We start from the raw sequence: 17921 nt of genomic DNA on the forward strand, positions 1-17921 counted from the left end.
CACCAGAACACTTACGGCCGGCTCTGCCTGTAGTTGTGGGAGGGGCTGTGGTTATTTAACCAACGCCTGGTCCTCCCACAGCTACGTTGCAGCGTCTCGTGGTCGGAAGTGACGGTACAGAATTTACAGAAGACACATTGCGTTCCAGTCATACCGGTAGTCCAGTGGTTCCTGTGTTCAGGAGCTGTGGTTAGTCCCAATCAACTCGTGTGGCATAGGGTACATTCGGGGGAGGGGCATCCCCCTTCCCACTCTACGTGGTTCTTCCATTTGTTCAAATATCATTTGCTGTGGGTTTACTATATATGCTGGATCTATGCTGGTTAGAAATGCATATATAGTTATTGAACTGTATCTTGTTGCAATCCTATAAAGCATTGAAACCTCTGAGAAGTTAATGTAACCGGCAGCAATGTCATCTGCTGCTCCAGCTTTCAAGCAGCTTGTCATATTATCCTAGGGGCATTGTCCAGCAACACTGTGAAATCATAAGATAGAGCCTGGTCCCTTTTTTGTAGTTTTGTACGTACAATTCCCCAGTCCAATTTTTATTCAATTAGCAGTCTCCCGGCCTTCGAGGCGTATTGTCATTCTACCCTAGCCCCAGTAGCGTACCTAAAGGGGGGTGAGGGGGGCTGTCCGCCTGGGTGCCACTCATCAGGTGTGAGGAAACTCTTTCCCCGCCCAGGTTCCTGCTCCTCCTGGGCGGGGAAAGTGTTTCGTAACACAGTGCACGGGCGCCACAGCTGTGAGCTGCAGGCCCACGTTAGGCAGCCTTCAGGCCGCATAGACGTCTGTGTGGCCCAATAATGATCGGCCGGCCCCCGGACCAGTGAAATCTGCAAGAGAGGTAAGGGGGTGCAGGAGAGTGAATCAATGAATGAAGTAAGTGTTTAGTGGCACAAACGGGACATGCAGGCTGTTTAGAGGAGCTCAGGCAGGCTGCTTCAGGGGCTGTGGTGGCACTGCCGGAAAGTAGGATCCTAACCCTGCTGCGTGCCCAGAACTGCATTTCCCGGGCATCGGGCAATACCAATTGCGCATTCCTGGGCTAAACACCGATTACAGACTGCACCCATACTTTAAAGACTTAAAAGTGCGGCCTATATTCTCGCAAATACAGTATATTCAGTAAATGTTATTTATTTAACCTAATTTCTTGTGTGCGTGTGTGTGTGTGGGGTGGCACATACTCTAGGTACGCCTCTGTGAGCCAGAGGTCTCCCAGTCATTTACCTATTGATGGTGGGATTTTCAGATCTTTAGTAAACTGTTTAGATGCACATCCCTTCAGCCCCGATACAGGTATAGTGATAACAGCTGCTATGTTTTTAGTGTTCTAGGAATTCATGCGGTCTGGTGAGCTGAACTACTACACTGATTCAGCTTCTTTTCTTAAAATTTCTGACTTACACTGCGTTTCCAATCATCGTGTGCTGTTCTTCAGTCATACGAAAATTACAGTGCAAGTGTCATGAAAACATTGGGAATTTTAGAGGTTAACTAAACAATGTGTATTACGACAGGATTGGTCAGAGTACACAAATTACATTTTGTTAACATCTGAAATTTGCAATGTTTCCATGTCACTTGCACTGTAGTGATATTGGTACATATTGTTATGTTTATTCGTTATTACAAGTTATGGTCTGACTAACTTTGTGTCTTCACTTTTACCCTCTTCTAGGCCTACCTGGTACGTCAGTTTTGGCATACCTCAGACCGAATTAACTAAGATATTATATATATATATATATAATTTCTCCGTTCCACTAATCCCATTCGTTTGCCCCTTCCACAACAATTACTATATATAATTCTACAAAAATAGAATTTTTTAATGCGGAAATCTATACCGCATAAGGGATAAGAACAAGACCTTATTCAAACCAGCAGATGTCTGCTGTTTGAAGAGATCAAAATTACTTAAGTGCGGCTATAACCAGAAAAATAGTACGGAAATGATCAATAAACATGATTCAGTATATCCATTTTTGTTTCTTCAAATCTAGTCATTCTGCCCCCATGTGCTATTTGGGACATCTTAAAAGTCAGCCAATTCAACTTACCCCATCAAGCCATATATTTTTTCTGAAAGCTAGACACCCCAAGGAATTTCAAATGCTGGTATTTTAACCCTTTCCAAGCACTAATTCTACTACCAGCCTTTGTCAAACTTTGTGGTAGTAATTTGTGTTTTTTTCACAGGTATAAAGTTACAGCTCCTGGTATATGTCACTTCAATACATCATCCCAATGTGTTCAGCATAAAGACAGACTGCTTGGGACACAGCATTTCACTGCTTACTGATTACACAATGGGTTTGCATATTATGAAGTTCAGAGGTTTCTTGTTTTGTTTCATCTGTTTTTAAAGGCTGTTTACACTATATATTTGTTCTGTCCCACACCAAGTTGTTACATATTAAAATGACCATCGAAAGCGGCAAATTTTGTTTTACTACTACTATTTTCATAATCGATTAGTTGGCCGATAATTTTTTCAATTAATTAACCGGACAGAAAAAAAATAAATGTACATTTTTCATTTATTTAAAATAATTTAATATACAAACAGGATGTTAAAAACAAACAGCAGAATAAAAAACTGATAAAAATGCATTTCTTGTTTCTATTTGCCAACCTACTCCCCCAGTTATGCACATTTGAGCCCAGGCTTGCCACACTGCCTCTCAGATATGCCACATACCCCCAGATATGCCACTCCGTCCTCCCCAAATATGCCTTATATACCCCAAAATATGCCTTATACCCCCCCAGATATGCCATAGTGCCCTCATAGATTCACAGACTCGTTCACAGCACACTGACAATACTTTTATAAATAAATACAGGATTAATCTTCACTGTCCCCCAGGATTTAGATTCCCCTTAGTTTGCACCCCTTTACCTCTAACTGCACCTTAAGTTAATTTAATTAATTTAATAAAGTTAACTCTGTCCTCAGCATTAAATTAACCCTAAAGACCCCAATAACCATAACTGCCCCTAAATTAACCCTAAAGACCACATTAACCATAACTGCCCTTAAATTAACCCCACCTCCCCTAACTTTCAGCAGCCCAAATATTAATTTTATACTTACCGTTAGATAAGTTGCTGAGCAGTGTGGACGCGATAAGGAAAGGGGAGGGGTCAATGGTCGGTGTGACTGCAGGGAGGAAGTAACTGCTGTAAGCAATTGGTCGGATTATAAAATGAGGGGTATTTTTCAGAGCATTTGCTCTGAAAAAACCCTCATCTTATAATCGATTCAACTAATCGATAATGAAATTCGTCGGCAACGATTTTCATTATTATCGATTTTATCGATTAGTTGTTGCAGCCCTACTACTAAGGAATTGCTTCTTTTTTTGGTTACTTTTGCAGGACTGAATGTAGTTTATACTAAAACGACACTATTGTGAGTCAGGGCAACTTTGTATTTTTCAATTGTTCATCTCTGTTCAAGATAATGGTGTACTACTTTCTTGTTCTAACAAATCCATGTATTGTGTAGCCTGGAATTAGTTGATACCAATGTAACCGGAACATCTAAAACTACCATGGGTCCTAAAAACTCACTCACTCACTTTAGCCTCCCTCCAGATAAAATTAAGTAGAATGATACACAAGAATTAAAAAAAAATAAGGACTCAATTGTCAAATTAGATTTTTTTAATAGGGAATTCGTAAACCTGTTGTCTTCAGTATAAACATATATAAAGACTCTATAGAAGTGACATCAGGGCGCTGAGACACATGGACTAACTGTAGTGAGTATTCCCTGCAAGAATCAGTGACAGGACTATAAAAAAAATAAAATGCAACTCAACAGCTGTAGTAAATTCACCTAGGTTGTCATGCAGGACTAGGTTTGTGATAATGGTGTGGTATAACTATGAGAACCAACACTGGCCAATTTATCCCCAAACAGTAGATGCTAGATAATTCTCAAAAAAAAGTTTAAGCACCTCTGCTCTGGAGCAACTGATCCTGTGGTGCTTTTCAGGTGGAATACACCATGCTTAGAAAATGATTTATTGCTCCCACACTAAATCACTTATCCTGGGTTCCCCATGAGATATAGTCCGGACGTGTGGCAGCATGGTATTCATCAATCAGTTGTTGCACAATTTCCCTAGAGTTGTCTAGCTCATCAAAGTTGTCCTTGAAGATATCCTCCTTGCGGAATTGCTCCAAGAAGGCCTCACGCTTCCTCAGCTTGTCATACTGTCGGCAAGTCCTCTCAAACAGCTGGTATGTGTGGGCAGAGGAAAAAGATGAACTTAAAACCAAGGGAGCACAGGAGACACGCTCACACACAACAGGTTTAAACACTGTAATAAAAAAAAATTTCCCTAGCGCCCTTTCACTAGCTGTCTCTACTGAAACAGGAACGTGTACTCATTCTGAAGTATACTTCCTGCACATGCTCAGCAGCTCTACAATTGAAAGTCCATGGGAGAAGAACTTCCACTGAAATCAATGAGACAAACAGCAGCCAGTTACATGTATGCTAGTTGAACATCAATGTTCATATAGAATACACTTGATTGACTGCTGTCTATTTCCACTGACTTCAATGGGACTACTACAGGCCACGTGCAGTAAAGTCAAGTGAGCTTCCTTGTCGGATAGCATATTAGAATTCATTTCTTTAATTGCTAAAAAAAAAAAATGCATACAATTGCTTGCATGCATTAAAAACAAAGGTTTATTATGTATTACTTATGGTAGATTGTGTTAAGCATGTCCCTTAATGCAAAGGCAAATATTCTGCCATATTTAATAAACTAATAGTAAATAGTAGAACCAAAATAAGTACAAGGCTCCAGTACTATAATTTGGAAACTCTAAATTAGCATTGGTAATTTTTCTCCACTGCATGTCAGCAAAAATACGGATATGGAAATACATACCGAGGAGATATTGGTATGATTGGCCATCATTAACCCACTGACACGGTGAGCAGATGGCAGGTAGGGTGACTTTCTTGACAGGGCAACCTGGATACTGGCAGGTCCCCAGGGAATAAAGTTTGCCAATTTCCTCTCTCTGATCCTTTGTAAACTCTTATGCACCTAGAAATAGAATGGGAAAATTATAGTTCAGTTAAAACAATTTTGGGAATTTCAGAAGTCCTCATCCTTGTATAGCAGAGTGTGTTAAGGGGTGATCTGGAGATACAATATGTGCCTATTAAGGAGATCCAGTGTTCATATAAAGAAGTTGTTATACAAATTCACCAATGTTTGTAATGCATACATGAAAACATTAAGTGATAAAGTGCCATTTGTTGAAATTATAATCAGAGAGAGAATAAAGTAAACCAATTCCACAAGGAAAACATGTAGGCTCTGTCTTCGTTATTCTTTTACCTACCTGTGTAGGATCTACCTCGCCTTGTATGATATTCAATATTGCTATGTAGCAGTGATTGGTTTGACGGTCTCGGCCTGTGGACACCATGACATTCTTGGGCTGCAACAACCGTCTCATGACATCAAGTACTGTTGTCTTTCTTATACTGGCCACCTGCAGAAGCGTTTGGGAATTAAAATACAAAATCATGCAACTATAACAAAAGCAATAAAAATGTCTGTAGTAGTTAATGAATGAAAATGTCTATATGGCTGGGGATTTCACCTTCAAGATGTGCAAAGTCTAGGTTTCTACACAGTGTGGTCTGAGTAAAACTGCTGTGCACAAGCCTTATTGATTTTACAGCTTCACTGTGACCCAGCTCATGACCATAATGTGTAAGTTATTTCTTATGCTTTTTTATCTGCAGCATGTAGAAGTTTTTATCCACTAGGCATTCTGTTTAGTTATCCGCCACTAACCCTTACTGATCTTGTACAGACGGCAGGAGGGAGATGTGACTGGAAAACTATAAGCCATCTCTTCGGCACAATGCACATTGAAGCCCAGATTCAGTCTTAAAGAATGAGACTACAGTCTCAAAATTCAAGAATGCGTTCAACTTGTGTTTAAGTGAGATGAGCCGACAATGCATGCACAGGCAGCATACCCGGGTACATGGCCTGCTTGAAACGATTCAGGTACGGAGGAGGAAACCAACACAGAATTCTATAAAAGCTATATTTCCTCAAAAAGTAACTTTTTCTTTTACAAATCTAAAACATTCTCCCCACATCTACTTGTTGAAATTCATACGATCTACATATCCAATATAAGAACCACACAACACACTGAAAGATCCAAAGCAGAATAAAACTACAAAAAAAAAGTATTAAAAATGTAGCAGTCCAGAAGTCAAATCACACAGAGGTACCCGCTTATAATCCATGAGGTTCTTAGTTCTGCTTCTCCTAGGAATATCCTTTTTGAATGCAAAAAGTTAAATAAATAAATGTATCTGTATACATAGATCCCCAGTGTTTTAGTGTCAAACTATTTTAGTTTGACATATGCTTTTAAACCTGAGAGTACAGACATTAAATGTTTAAACCATGCAGGATGGCAATTTTTTTGATCAAATGATGACACATTTTAACTTGAACAGCAAATGTGGAGTCATTTTGTATTCTGTCAATGATTGTGATGCATGCACTATATAATGGTGAGATGAACACCCCACCCATCATATACACATTAATGCATACGAGAGCTGAGTGGTCCCTTTAAAACAGAGAACCTTAATACAAATTCTTCTTTAAGGTAGGTGTGAGGGACTTGAAACTCTCCTTTTAACAAAGAGACCTTTAAATGACGACAAAACTGAAGCAAAAACTTGATGTGCTCTCTTACCGACTGATCTGTAGTGAGAGGTGTGTATCCAGTCATTAAGAAGTGGAGACGTGGAGTAGGGATGAGTGAGGCAATGAGACCAATGAGGTCATTATTCATATAGCCTGGGTATCGAAGCGTGGTGGTGCTTGCAGACATAATTGTGGACACCTAAATTACATAAAAATCAAATACATAAAAACAAATGACAGGAGTGCTTTCATACCACACAAACATTCCAAATTTCGGTAGAGCATAGATGGCACTTTCCTGGCTCACAAACAGAAAAAGACTAGGGGTCCAATTCATTAAAATCAGTTTACATGGGAGTTGTAATTTCAGGCTACTGATCCAGCTATACATCATGAAGGACTCCCCTACATAAAAAGCATGAGTGGCTCTGAGATCTGTGAGCCTTCAATGCAGGGACAACCAAGGTCTTACTGCAGGAGAAGCTCAGTGAGATTGGTTGTTCTAACATATAGTGTAGCAACCAAAAGCAAGATGACATACCATTTAAAGAACTCTTAATTTATGCATTCCCCTATGCTACAGGCTTAACTCGTGTATCTAAAAAGATGTGTACAAGTTTGGGTTTTTTTTGTTTGTGTTTTTAAAAAGCAATTACCCTCGCTTTTTCTACCCCCCCATTTATCTCACAACCACCTTAAACTGCTGTGACCTGTACCTTATCAGTCTCTATAGTGTTCCTTAAGCCAAATACTGCTGCCCATGTCTCACTTAGATGCTTTTGACTTGACAAAGGGAGGTTTATACACTCCAAAGCTTAAAATGAAACGCTAGTCCAATAAAAAAAGGTATTTTATATTGCAACTCTTGGAGAAAGGCAACCATTTATTCCTGGCCTGTCAAAGCAGCATGGGACTGTTCCAATATGTATTGTTCTACATGAGATTATGTAGAGCATTATACTACCATATTAAGACACGTGCCTCATCCTATGATATACCTTTGGTAGACATAATGATATAATTGTACACAAGGAAGCTTACCAACTGATTGATTTGTGAGAAGGATGGATTCTGGATGTGAAGTCTGTCTGTAGCAATTCGATTCAGAGCAGTATTGTCTAAAACCACCTACACAAGAAAGAGGTTGGAAGAAACTTAAATATACTGGAGGTCACTGCATAAACATAAACAGACCTTTGACAGCAGAAAGAGGCATTCAGCCCATCTCGTCTGCTGTTTCTTTCCCTGTTTTGCCCTTTGTCTTGTCTTATACTTGGGTTTCCAAAACCATACACTATACCCTAGATGACATCAAGCGTGGATATTGTGTAACTTTGTCACTACATGACTACCTTTATGTCCTCAAATAGCTTCCCAAATAATAAATTCTACCTTTGCGTTTTTGTCTCAAGTGCATTATTTTACAAACATGAACAATAAACAGCAGCTGACACATTTCAACATTCTTCTAATGTGCGATTCCAACATCTACCATGTTGGAGATATTTTTTCGCTTTGGCCAAAGACATACCCTTACCTTTTGTAATGCTGCTAATGAAACTAGCAAAAAAGGGTAGGTAACAGTACACATCTGCTAGTAACTGGACCTTCCTCTGTTTAGGGAATAGTAGCTTAAAATTATGTTTCCTATTGTTGTTATTCATCTTACCACACAATCTGCATTCTGCGTCAATCGCTTGAGAGTTAAAAGTGAATTGTAAGGCTGCACCACCACGTCACTCATTTCATCTTGATTTGGGAACACAGAGTACGTCTGAACCAACTTCTTGGGATATCTGATACATATAAAAAAAAATAAAAATAAAAACAAGTCTCAAAGCATGACAATTTCATATACACGAGGCCTCAAACTTGCTATGGAAGGAGGTATAAAACACAAATACTTGTCTAGTAAATATGCAAATTGAGAGAAGCCACATGAAGCTGTTTTATCTTGAAATTCATATAGGTAAAAAAAAATTATTGTTCTATCAGGGCTAGGGATCGCGCTCCTAAAGGAACATTTGTTTCAATTGTAGAAATCCAATAGTCACCCAGGCCTGCATAGAATACTTTTATATGAAACAAATTTGCAGAGAGCCTAAGCCCCCCTTTAGCTTTATTATGTGTGAGCCTTCATAGTGGGCTTGTGTGTCTTGGTGCCATCAGCTTTGACCACTGCAGTTAGGGAAGAATAAGAACGCGCAATCTTATAGTCTGCACATATGTGCATTGTTGGACGGACAATACTGCCAGGAAGAAGTGAATGAATTGGTGAGGTATTACTGTCAGAGGATGTCTGTTAAGTGAGGAAAGTTTTGTAAACCATTCTGATTGTAGGAATAGAACAGGATAAAATCAAATCACTTAAAAGGTATTTACTCATTTACTTGTAACAGATTTTCTTTTCATTTATGGATGCGATATCTATAGTTTAAATTTCAGGACATACCTGTCATTTAATCTCTCCAATAGGTAGGAGCCCAAACCAGACCCAGTTCCACCAGCTATTGAGTGGCATAGCACAAAACCCTGTTGAGGTGAAAAACAAAAAAAACTTTCATTTTCATCATTTCACTATGTGCCAAGAGCCAGCAGAGTTCTAGTCACTTGAATTTGACAACATCACGCGTAGTAAGGTTGTGCGTGGTATCTCCTCAAAGTCTTCCGATTAAGTTGACATATTTAGCTGGGCAATCATAAAAATATGTAAAGTTACATAAGAGTCTCAGGAAGAGATCTTTGAGTTTCTGAAAACTTATGTAACCTTACATCTTTTTCCGTATTGGTCCAATAAAACATTGCCTGACAAACCCCAGGTCGCCATGGCAACAAGAAATCTCTTCCTGGCATCTAGTGTTTGGCAGAGATATATAAATGTTACCGAGTGTGTATGTGTAAATATCTTACAATAAAACTATGTTTGTTAACATACTGCACATACACAAATGCTAATGTGTGTGTGTTAGTGCATGTGCATACATATGTTAACATGTATGTTAATTAATATCTGATGAATAAACTGGCTCCTACATCCCAACCAAATTTGTTGATCGCTGCAATAAAAGCTATCAACTTTAACCAAAACTCAATTTTCTTTTGAAATAATATGGCTACATCTTGCCTTTTAAACTGCTGTAGCTATAGAAAACAAACCTGCCCTTCGGTTTTACCATAAAATGCACTTTGGCATCAATAGCTTACAAAATGCAAAGCGTGACACGCATGCCTATGCCAAACCACTTCAATATTGTTTACAACAAAAAGAAGACGTCTACTATGACTTAAAACCGTGCAGCTGTAGCATGTAGTGATACAGGAAGCCGCTGCTCCCAGAAAGATTACGACGAAACTCTTTACCTCTAGACTGTCACTCCCATCTGCTTCTCTGTCAATTATGTCAAATATATCTTCATGGATTTTTTCACCCTACAAAGCCAAGACAACAGGAAGTGCAAATTCAAGAAAATAGAACTGGGAAAAACGTAACACAAAACAAAACATGGCAGTATACACACACCAATGTCTCCGTATCTCATGGTGGTTAAATTCTGCACATTTCCAAAACAAAAGTATCACCTGTGAGAAGCCACTGGCCCAGTTGTTTCCGGCTCCCCCTCCATGTTCAGACAGGTATATGTTCTCAGGGTTGTAGAGGTTGGCATATGGAGAATTTAAGATGGAGTGGATAACCCGAGGCTCCAAATCCAAGAGTACAGCTCGGGGGATGTAATGCTCATCATCAGCCTAAAACATTAAAAAGAAACCACATCATTTTACATGAGAGCAGGGTGCAATCTAACAGGCCAAAGAAACAGTAGAAAAAAAATAGAATCTAAAAGTGATAGCGACAATGTTTCCTCATCCAGTTCCACTTGCCTGTAATGATCCTAACTAGATCAGATTTGGCTGTAAGACAGACACATACTTGAAGCTCTAATATCACCAACTAATAAATAAAAATACAGGGATGTTTTACATAATTGAACTATTGTTTGTTCAGCTACGTAGGTATATTTTAGAATGATCTTAAGGGACAGTTAAATATCACCTACAAAGAATGCTTTCTAAACAGTTTTGAGAGACCAAAAAAGGAGATGCTGCAGGGCACTGCCCCTCCATGGTTCTATCCTCACTCCACTGTTGGCAAGAAAGTTCTTATACTGAAATCAAATGGACCACTTTCTATGGAATAAGTATGGGGGGGGAGGTCTTGCCAGGCCCCCTGGAAATCTTGCAAAAGCCAGTTACTGGAGCATGGAGCATGCTGTTAGAATGTTCCCTACAAGGTTGCAGTTTCAGAGGAGACATGTACACCCAAACACCCCTCCTGCAAGCTAATGTGCTGAGGGGCAGAGAAAGACAACTGCATATAAAAGGGTCCTGTAGAAATCCTGTATGCATTTGCAAGTGGGGATTTAACGTGACCATTCAGCTATCACATGCATTAAAATGTATGTGATGGTTGGAGCGTCCCTTCAAGAGACAGGCTAGTGTCCCATGCAACCTCACCAATGAACTTACTTTACAAGTACTTTAATATGCATTCATTGAACCAAAAAGCTCTGTAATGCATGCCATAGCTGCATGGTCCCTTTAAAGTTATGTGTGATCTGTGCAGAATCACCAATATTGGCCCCGTCGCCCTAACCAGTAATTTGTGTGATATGCATAGTGTATGGCGACGATGATTTGCCTGAAAACTCTTCTTCAGTAAACAGACTGAAGAGACTCCCGGCATCAAAAGCAATATTGATGCCAGTGAGACAATTTCATAATTTGTTGATTATTTGTTTATCAAACATTGGGCAGCTAAGCCAGGCCCACACATGAAATTAAAAATATTTGGGCTTTGACCAGAATGATGGTCATACCTTCTTATGGGAGCACAAACCACATTTCATCAACCTCATTCAGATGGACATTGTCACTTAATGAGTCACTAATGCTTTTGAACGGGAGTAAAATTTAGGATATACAAGGGGAAAGATCGCACCAGCTGTCCAGACTCATTCACACTATTGCAAAAGAATAGGGGACCCCATCATGCCATTGCTACATAAAGACCACCACCACTGGGTACATAATTTTACACCAAGGTGTGAGTATAAGAAGGGAGGAGTTAGGAGATGTGATAGACTTTTTTTTTTCAGGAAATTACAAAGGATGAAAAATGTTAGGACAAGAAGTAATAGAGGGTCATAGGCTTAGATGTGATGTAAGGAAGTTTTACTCTACTGAGAGGGTGGTAGATAAATGGAACAGACTCCTAGCAGAAGTGGTAGAGACCAATACAGTGAGGGAATGAAAAGACCAATAAATGATTAAGGTTTGAATCTTTAAAGCAGGGAAAATATAGCCAAACAGTGCTTTCACTTTTCCAGTGGCTGCTGCCCATTTACTTGTATACAGGTGCACACTTGGCAGTCGTTACCACCCAAGGCGTTAATGTCACTAATTTTATAGTAACTGTTTTAAAGGTTGATAACAAAGCATCCTCATTATAAAATATTTATGCCCCTTTATTTAGTTAATATAGCAATGGTTCTAAATTATTAACAACCCCAGAATGACACCCACTGTTTTGTGCATAAAACCAGAATGGAGGTGGATTGCCTGAGGTATCATGTTTTGCTTAACTCCTTCGTGACCGGGGGTTTTACTTCAATTGACCAATTTTGCCATTTTTAGCATACCTTTGTTCAACCATAGCTCCCATTTTCTATGTTTAGAATATCCACACAAATTACCGTATTTGCTCGATTATAAGACGACCCTGATTATAAGACGACCCCCCAAATCTTAATATTAATTTAGGAAAAAAAGAAAAAGCCTGAATATAAGACGACCCTATAGGAAAAAAGTTTTACCAGTAAATGTTAATTCATTTAAACACTTTTTTTAATAAAAGCTATGCTTGAGAAAAATATTTTGGTTTTATTTCCTTCTATTTTCCAACCTGTCCCCCAGTTATGCACATCTGCCCCAGAAGTGCCTTATACCCCCTATATGCCACTGTGCCCCATGATATGCCTTTTAACCCTCTAAATGCCACAGTGCCCCATAATATGCCTTTTAACCCTATATGCCACTGTGCCCCATGATATGCCTTTTAACCCTATATGCCACTCTGGCACTTAGAGGGTTAAAAGGCATATTATGGGGAAGAGTGGCATATAGGGAGGTTTAAGGCATTTCAGGAGGCAGAGTGGCATTAAAGGGGTTAAAAGGCATTTCACAGAGCACTCTGCCTCCAGAAATGCCTCAAACCCACATTTAACACTCCCCCTCCCTCCTCCAAACTTACCGGTGCTTCTGAGTTGGGGGGGGCGCATAACACAGGAGGGTCCAGGTCCCCTGCATCTGAGCCCCAGGTGCTTAGTCCGGGCAGCATGTAGAGCTCCACGCGAATCGCGTAGAGCTCTAAGCACCGGGGACTCAGAAGCACCGGTACGTTGGAGGGGGCATAACACAGGAGGATGCAGGTCCCCTGCATCCTCCTGTGTTATGCCCCCCCCTCCAACTTACCGGTGCTTCTGAGTCCCCGGTGCTTAGTCCGGGCAGCGTTTAGAGCTCTACGCGATTGTATCGTGTAGAGCGTAGAGCTCTACACGATACAATCGCGTAGAGCTCTACACGCAGCCCGGACTAAGCACCGGGGACTCAGATGCACCGGTAAGTTGGGTCGGGGGTTAACACAGGAGGATCCAGGTCCCCTGCATCTGGGTCCCCAGTGCTTAGTCCGGGAAGCGTGTAGAGCTCTACGCGATTGTATCGCGTAGAGCTCTACACGCAGCCCGGACTAAGCACCGGGGACTCAGAAGCACCGGTAAATTGGGGGGGGGGGGGGGGATTAACACAGGAGGATCCAGGTCCTCTGCATCGCTGCGGGGGATCTGGATCTTAGTCTCATAATCAGACCTATTTGAGGTCTGATTATAAGACGACCCTGATTATAAGACGAGGGGTATTTTTCAGAGCATTTGCTCTGGAAAAAACCTCGTCTTATAATCGAGCAAATACGGTATATATTGTATTTCAAGGATCGTTAGGGCTTTCTTTTTATAGTGGTTTCTTTTGTATTGCCTGTCATTTATGAATAATATGTCAAAAAAGTAAAAATGTAAAACATTTTTCCAACTACTTTTCCACACACTAGGTGTCGCTAAGTAAAAAAAACAAAAACAAACAAAAAAAACCTTTATGTTCAACAAAATCCTCTGAGAAAAATAATAACACACAACACGCTCCCTTAGATACTACACTATTTGAACTTTGGATTGTCAGCAAGGAAGGAGTTATTTTAATGTATATTTCTAGTGAGAAATGCTTTTGGGTATCTATTTTTAAATTTTTGTTATTTTCTTTTCTTTAAACACTCTTCTTAACCGAGGTGCCTTGGAACTGGATGTCATGATGATGTCACTGGAATTTATTTAATATTTATACTTAATTTTTTTCGATATTTTTTAAGCAGGAGAAACACTGTTTTCCCCTCTTTTCCCTTCGATCCTCACTGCTGCTGATCACAAAGGGCCTACTTAAGGGATGCGTGCCTACCTTCCGGCATTAAAAATGGCCTAGCCATTATTGACCTTGTTATTGCATAGAAAAGAAGTCAGTTCTTCCACTAGCTCCCATGTGATAATTTGTACATAACTGCTACCACTAAATAAAAATACCCTAAAATATAAAGTTTTAACTTGGAATGTAAGGGATACTCAATACACTGTATGTACCATATTGTCCCGATTATAGGATGCACCCTTATAGTTTGGTACTATTATAAAGAAACATTTTTAAAGAAAAAAATAACACATAAGTGGAATAGCAAAACAGTATTTTACCTAATAAACAGAAATATGTACTTTAACATTTTGGTTACCTATTATGCAGTTAGTCAGCAGAAACAGGGAAAACCAATAGCCAATTTAAGGTTCCCCCCTTAATTCATAATCCACCTTTCTTATAGATATGCCACTCTAAGACCCCCCCCCGACTTACCAATGCATCCCCAGACTCCCTTGTGTCTAGCTGGGGCAGCCGGTGGATGTCTGCGCGATGCGCATAGACAAACTCCGCTACTGCTTGCCACTTCCACCAGGGCTTCTATGCCGGCGCTCTATCATAGAAGACCCGGCAGCAGCGGAGGTTGTCTGCATGCATCACACAGATGTTCACCGGCTGCCAGAGAGGAGGATCCAGGTCCCCTGCAGCGCTGCGGGGAATTATGCTCTCTGATAAAACGATAACTGACAGACATAGCCAAACCGGTACATTTGGTAAAGATGCCCCTGCTTGCAGGCTTATCAGGTTTAGTCCCCCCGAAGTACCTTTGTACTGAATAGCAAGTCAGCAATCCAAGAACAGTTATAGTACAGAATGCAAGCACATACAATATATGTGAGTACATTAAAGCTAAATAAGAAGAGTACAAGTCACATGAATACAATTCTAAAACATCCTGCGTGGTATAACTACTTAATATCCCTAAAACCCACTACAGGAATGTTGCCTGTCACTAAAGGGACAATCATGTCAAAACCATTGTATAGTGCTATGGAATATGATGGCGCTATATAAAACAATGCATTATAAATAATTAAACCATAAGCACTCTCAGGCATTTGCAGTGAACCGAGTGGCACTGCCTGCCGGGAACCGAGCCACAGCCACCAGTAAAGCAAATCAACAACACAAAATTATTATTGTATTGTGTCTTGCTCACCTGATAAAAAAATACATCCTTTCTATCTGTGCCTTCAGTGGCAAATTCTTCAACAATACCTTCTGGGCTGATGCCGTGTTCAGCGCAAAGCTGTTTCCAGAATTCAAATCCAACTGAAAAGAGAATAACATGATTATTACAGTCGTGCACGTGAGCAGTACATTTCGGAGCAAGTGCGATATGAACTGGGGTGAAGAATAAATATCTTGGACGTAGGGATTGGGTACTCCCAAATGCAATTCTGAATAACAAACTAGAAAATGAATTAAAAATACCATATTTCATAAATGTCTCCCAGTACAAGAATACATTTATGATTTCCATTAGAAAAAAAAAAAAATCTGAATTAACCAGAATCGCTCTGGTTCATCTTTAAATGTTAGCGGCCACTGTTAGGTCGTAAAGCCTGATCAGGATGTCCTTTCTCTGCAAATGGATTTAGGCAAAAATGGAAGAATAGACAGTTATTGGCAGATGCGATTTAATATAGAAATGCACTTGGGTAAAAAAAGCTAATTATGTTCAAAATGGTTTTGTGTCGGGGAAATTCTCTATGGAAAATGATTTGGGTGTTCTTGACAACAGGCTGCAACTGTGCACAATCGCAGGCAACTCAAGGTAAGCAAGATGCTGGCTTGTATTAAAAGGGGAACAGAGGAGTTACTGCCATGTGAAGTAGTTTTGGCCAACAATTGGATGTTTTTTGAGGTATGAAATGCATAAAGGGTTAACACAAATAAAAGTAGATAAGGTAATGTTGACTTAGGGTGGCTTAGAGTCAAGAAGGATTTTTCCCTTCTTCTGGATCAACTTATTTGGTCTTGTGGAACTGCTGAACGCTAGGTCTTTTTTTTTCTCAATTTAATTAAGTTGTGACGGAAGCCTCCATCACTGGGGCCACTGGAGAAGCCTGACTGCCAGCCTCCTCCCTATTGACTATGGGCCCTGGGTTTGTAGAGACTTCTGTGGCTACCCCCAGCAGTATCATCTCATCACTGGCTGAGAGGATTATCTCCGGCAGACAGCCAGGATCTGCCACCAGGGAGTGACCACCATTCTTTGATGTTTAATGTTGTATAAATCAGTCTCCCCCTATTGTATTGTTAATCCCGTTACTGCCCGTTGTCTCTGAGGCAGATTAAGGGGGCGGTTTGTGTCCCAATGTCTTGTTTTATGTTAATGTGTGTTTTGCTGGATATATCCAGCTCTGTGTGTCTAAAATAAATCAGTCTTCGTTTGGTTTTACCCTACACTGAGTCTCGGCTAGTGACTGGGGAACCGGGGAAAGTGTTGTCCCAGGCTAAGGGAGCACAAGACAGCGGAGGTAGTCGGTCGGACTAGCCAGCTCCGTGACATAAGTAACCTGATGCACCTACTGTAAACCACTGTGTATGTGTGCAAAAATATAAAGAAAAGGGACATATACCGCCTGCCCTTTTTCCTTATTTCACTTGGCTTCTGTAGCAACAACACCAATTCTCCCACCTCATCTTACTTTTTACCAATTACACCACCATCGTTGCCGCGCAAAAAGCTACACTCCTGTCTGTAGTTTCGTTTAGCACACAAGACATAGTACAATGTATATAATTTATGTCCTAAACATCAGTTTCCCAAAGCTGGAAATGCTTTGGTAAGCAGTTAGTATTGTCTAGCTAGTAACCGTTTCAGCCAGGGTCTGCCATGAGCACTACATGTAGCCATAAAAGAGGAGAAGATGGGGTATGACATGAGCATAATTCACAGTGATGTCACACCACAATCTATAAGTGGTCCTCCAAGTGACATCATGCACCTTTGGGCAGTCAGGGAGGCTCAGCTCAGAGTGCTGGTAAGTATGAATGAACTATACAAATAAACACATAAGGGATTTGTGATAAAGAGTCAAATTTGCTAACGTAACCCATAACAATAGTTGCCGAAAGCTTCAGAATCATTGATAAAATAATAGAATACTCAAAGAAGGCGAAATACTTTATTGCAAATTAAATATAGATTGTTTACTTGATCAAGACTAATTTAACAAAAACGCATTTTATTGCTTTTTATAACATACTCACCCTGGTTGCCGCACTGGCCCAGCTGAAGGGTGATGATCTCTCGAGGCATAGCCAAGACTCCCGCCTCACCTACCGCGCTCTGTCTCCCAACGATAACTGGACGTCACTGTACGGAAAGACACCGCGGAATAAACTACACTATGTAGGCCGCCATGTTTTGGGGCGGTATGGCATCACGTGACTTAGTCCTCCCACGCCCAGCTTGACTAGCAATTTACTTAACGACTTGTGGAAGGAGGGATTTTTAGGGACGCTGTCAATTTTCTCTTTCGTGATTGGATTTCGTAGTGATGACGTCATCGTACGGAAAACTCTCGAAAAATAAAATTAAAAAAAAAAAAAAAAAGCCAACAAAATAATATTCTCTCTGATGGAGGTCGCCATGATGTTTGATGATTGACGGATGGG

General features: G+C 40.3%; 1 protein-coding gene across 1 annotated transcript; it reads right to left on the minus strand.

Moving 5' to 3' along the window:
• Positions 1-4059: 4059 nt before the first annotated feature.
• Positions 4060-17562, minus strand: LOC149282014 (tubulin gamma-1 chain). The gene is made up of 11 exons (XM_089498651.1): positions 17514-17562; positions 15454-15566; positions 10305-10472; positions 10086-10154; positions 9178-9257; positions 8395-8521; positions 7767-7853; positions 6775-6924; positions 5386-5538; positions 4923-5084; positions 4060-4257 (listed from the first exon to the last, which is right to left on the minus strand). The coding sequence occupies exons 1-11, from the start codon at positions 17560-17562 to the stop codon at positions 4060-4062; spliced, it is 1356 nt and encodes a 451-aa protein (XP_089354777.1).
• Between the last annotated feature and the right edge of the window lie 359 nt (positions 17563-17921).

Source organism: Sceloporus occidentalis, unplaced genomic scaffold (genome assembly GCF_023333645.1).
Source record: "Sceloporus occidentalis isolate IW3139 unplaced genomic scaffold, rSceOcc1.0.p SCAF_124, whole genome shotgun sequence".
In the NCBI taxonomy this organism is placed as follows: Eukaryota; Metazoa; Chordata; class Lepidosauria; order Squamata; family Phrynosomatidae; genus Sceloporus; species Sceloporus occidentalis.

Bases quoted from the DNA above. Each gene is read 5' to 3' on its own strand.
- LOC149282014 (XM_089498651.1), bottom strand. From the start codon at position 17,562: ATGCCTCGAGAGATCATCACCCTTCAGCTGGGCCAGTGCGGCAACCAG. The intron at 6,925-7,766 runs GTAAGCTTCCTT...TATGTAATTTAG, and splicing joins TCTCACAAATCAATCAGTTG to GTGTCCACAATTATGTCTGC. The intron at 5,539-6,774 runs GTAAGAGAGCAC...ACGCTTCTGCAG, and splicing joins CTCTCACTACAGATCAGTCG to GTGGCCAGTATAAGAAAGAC.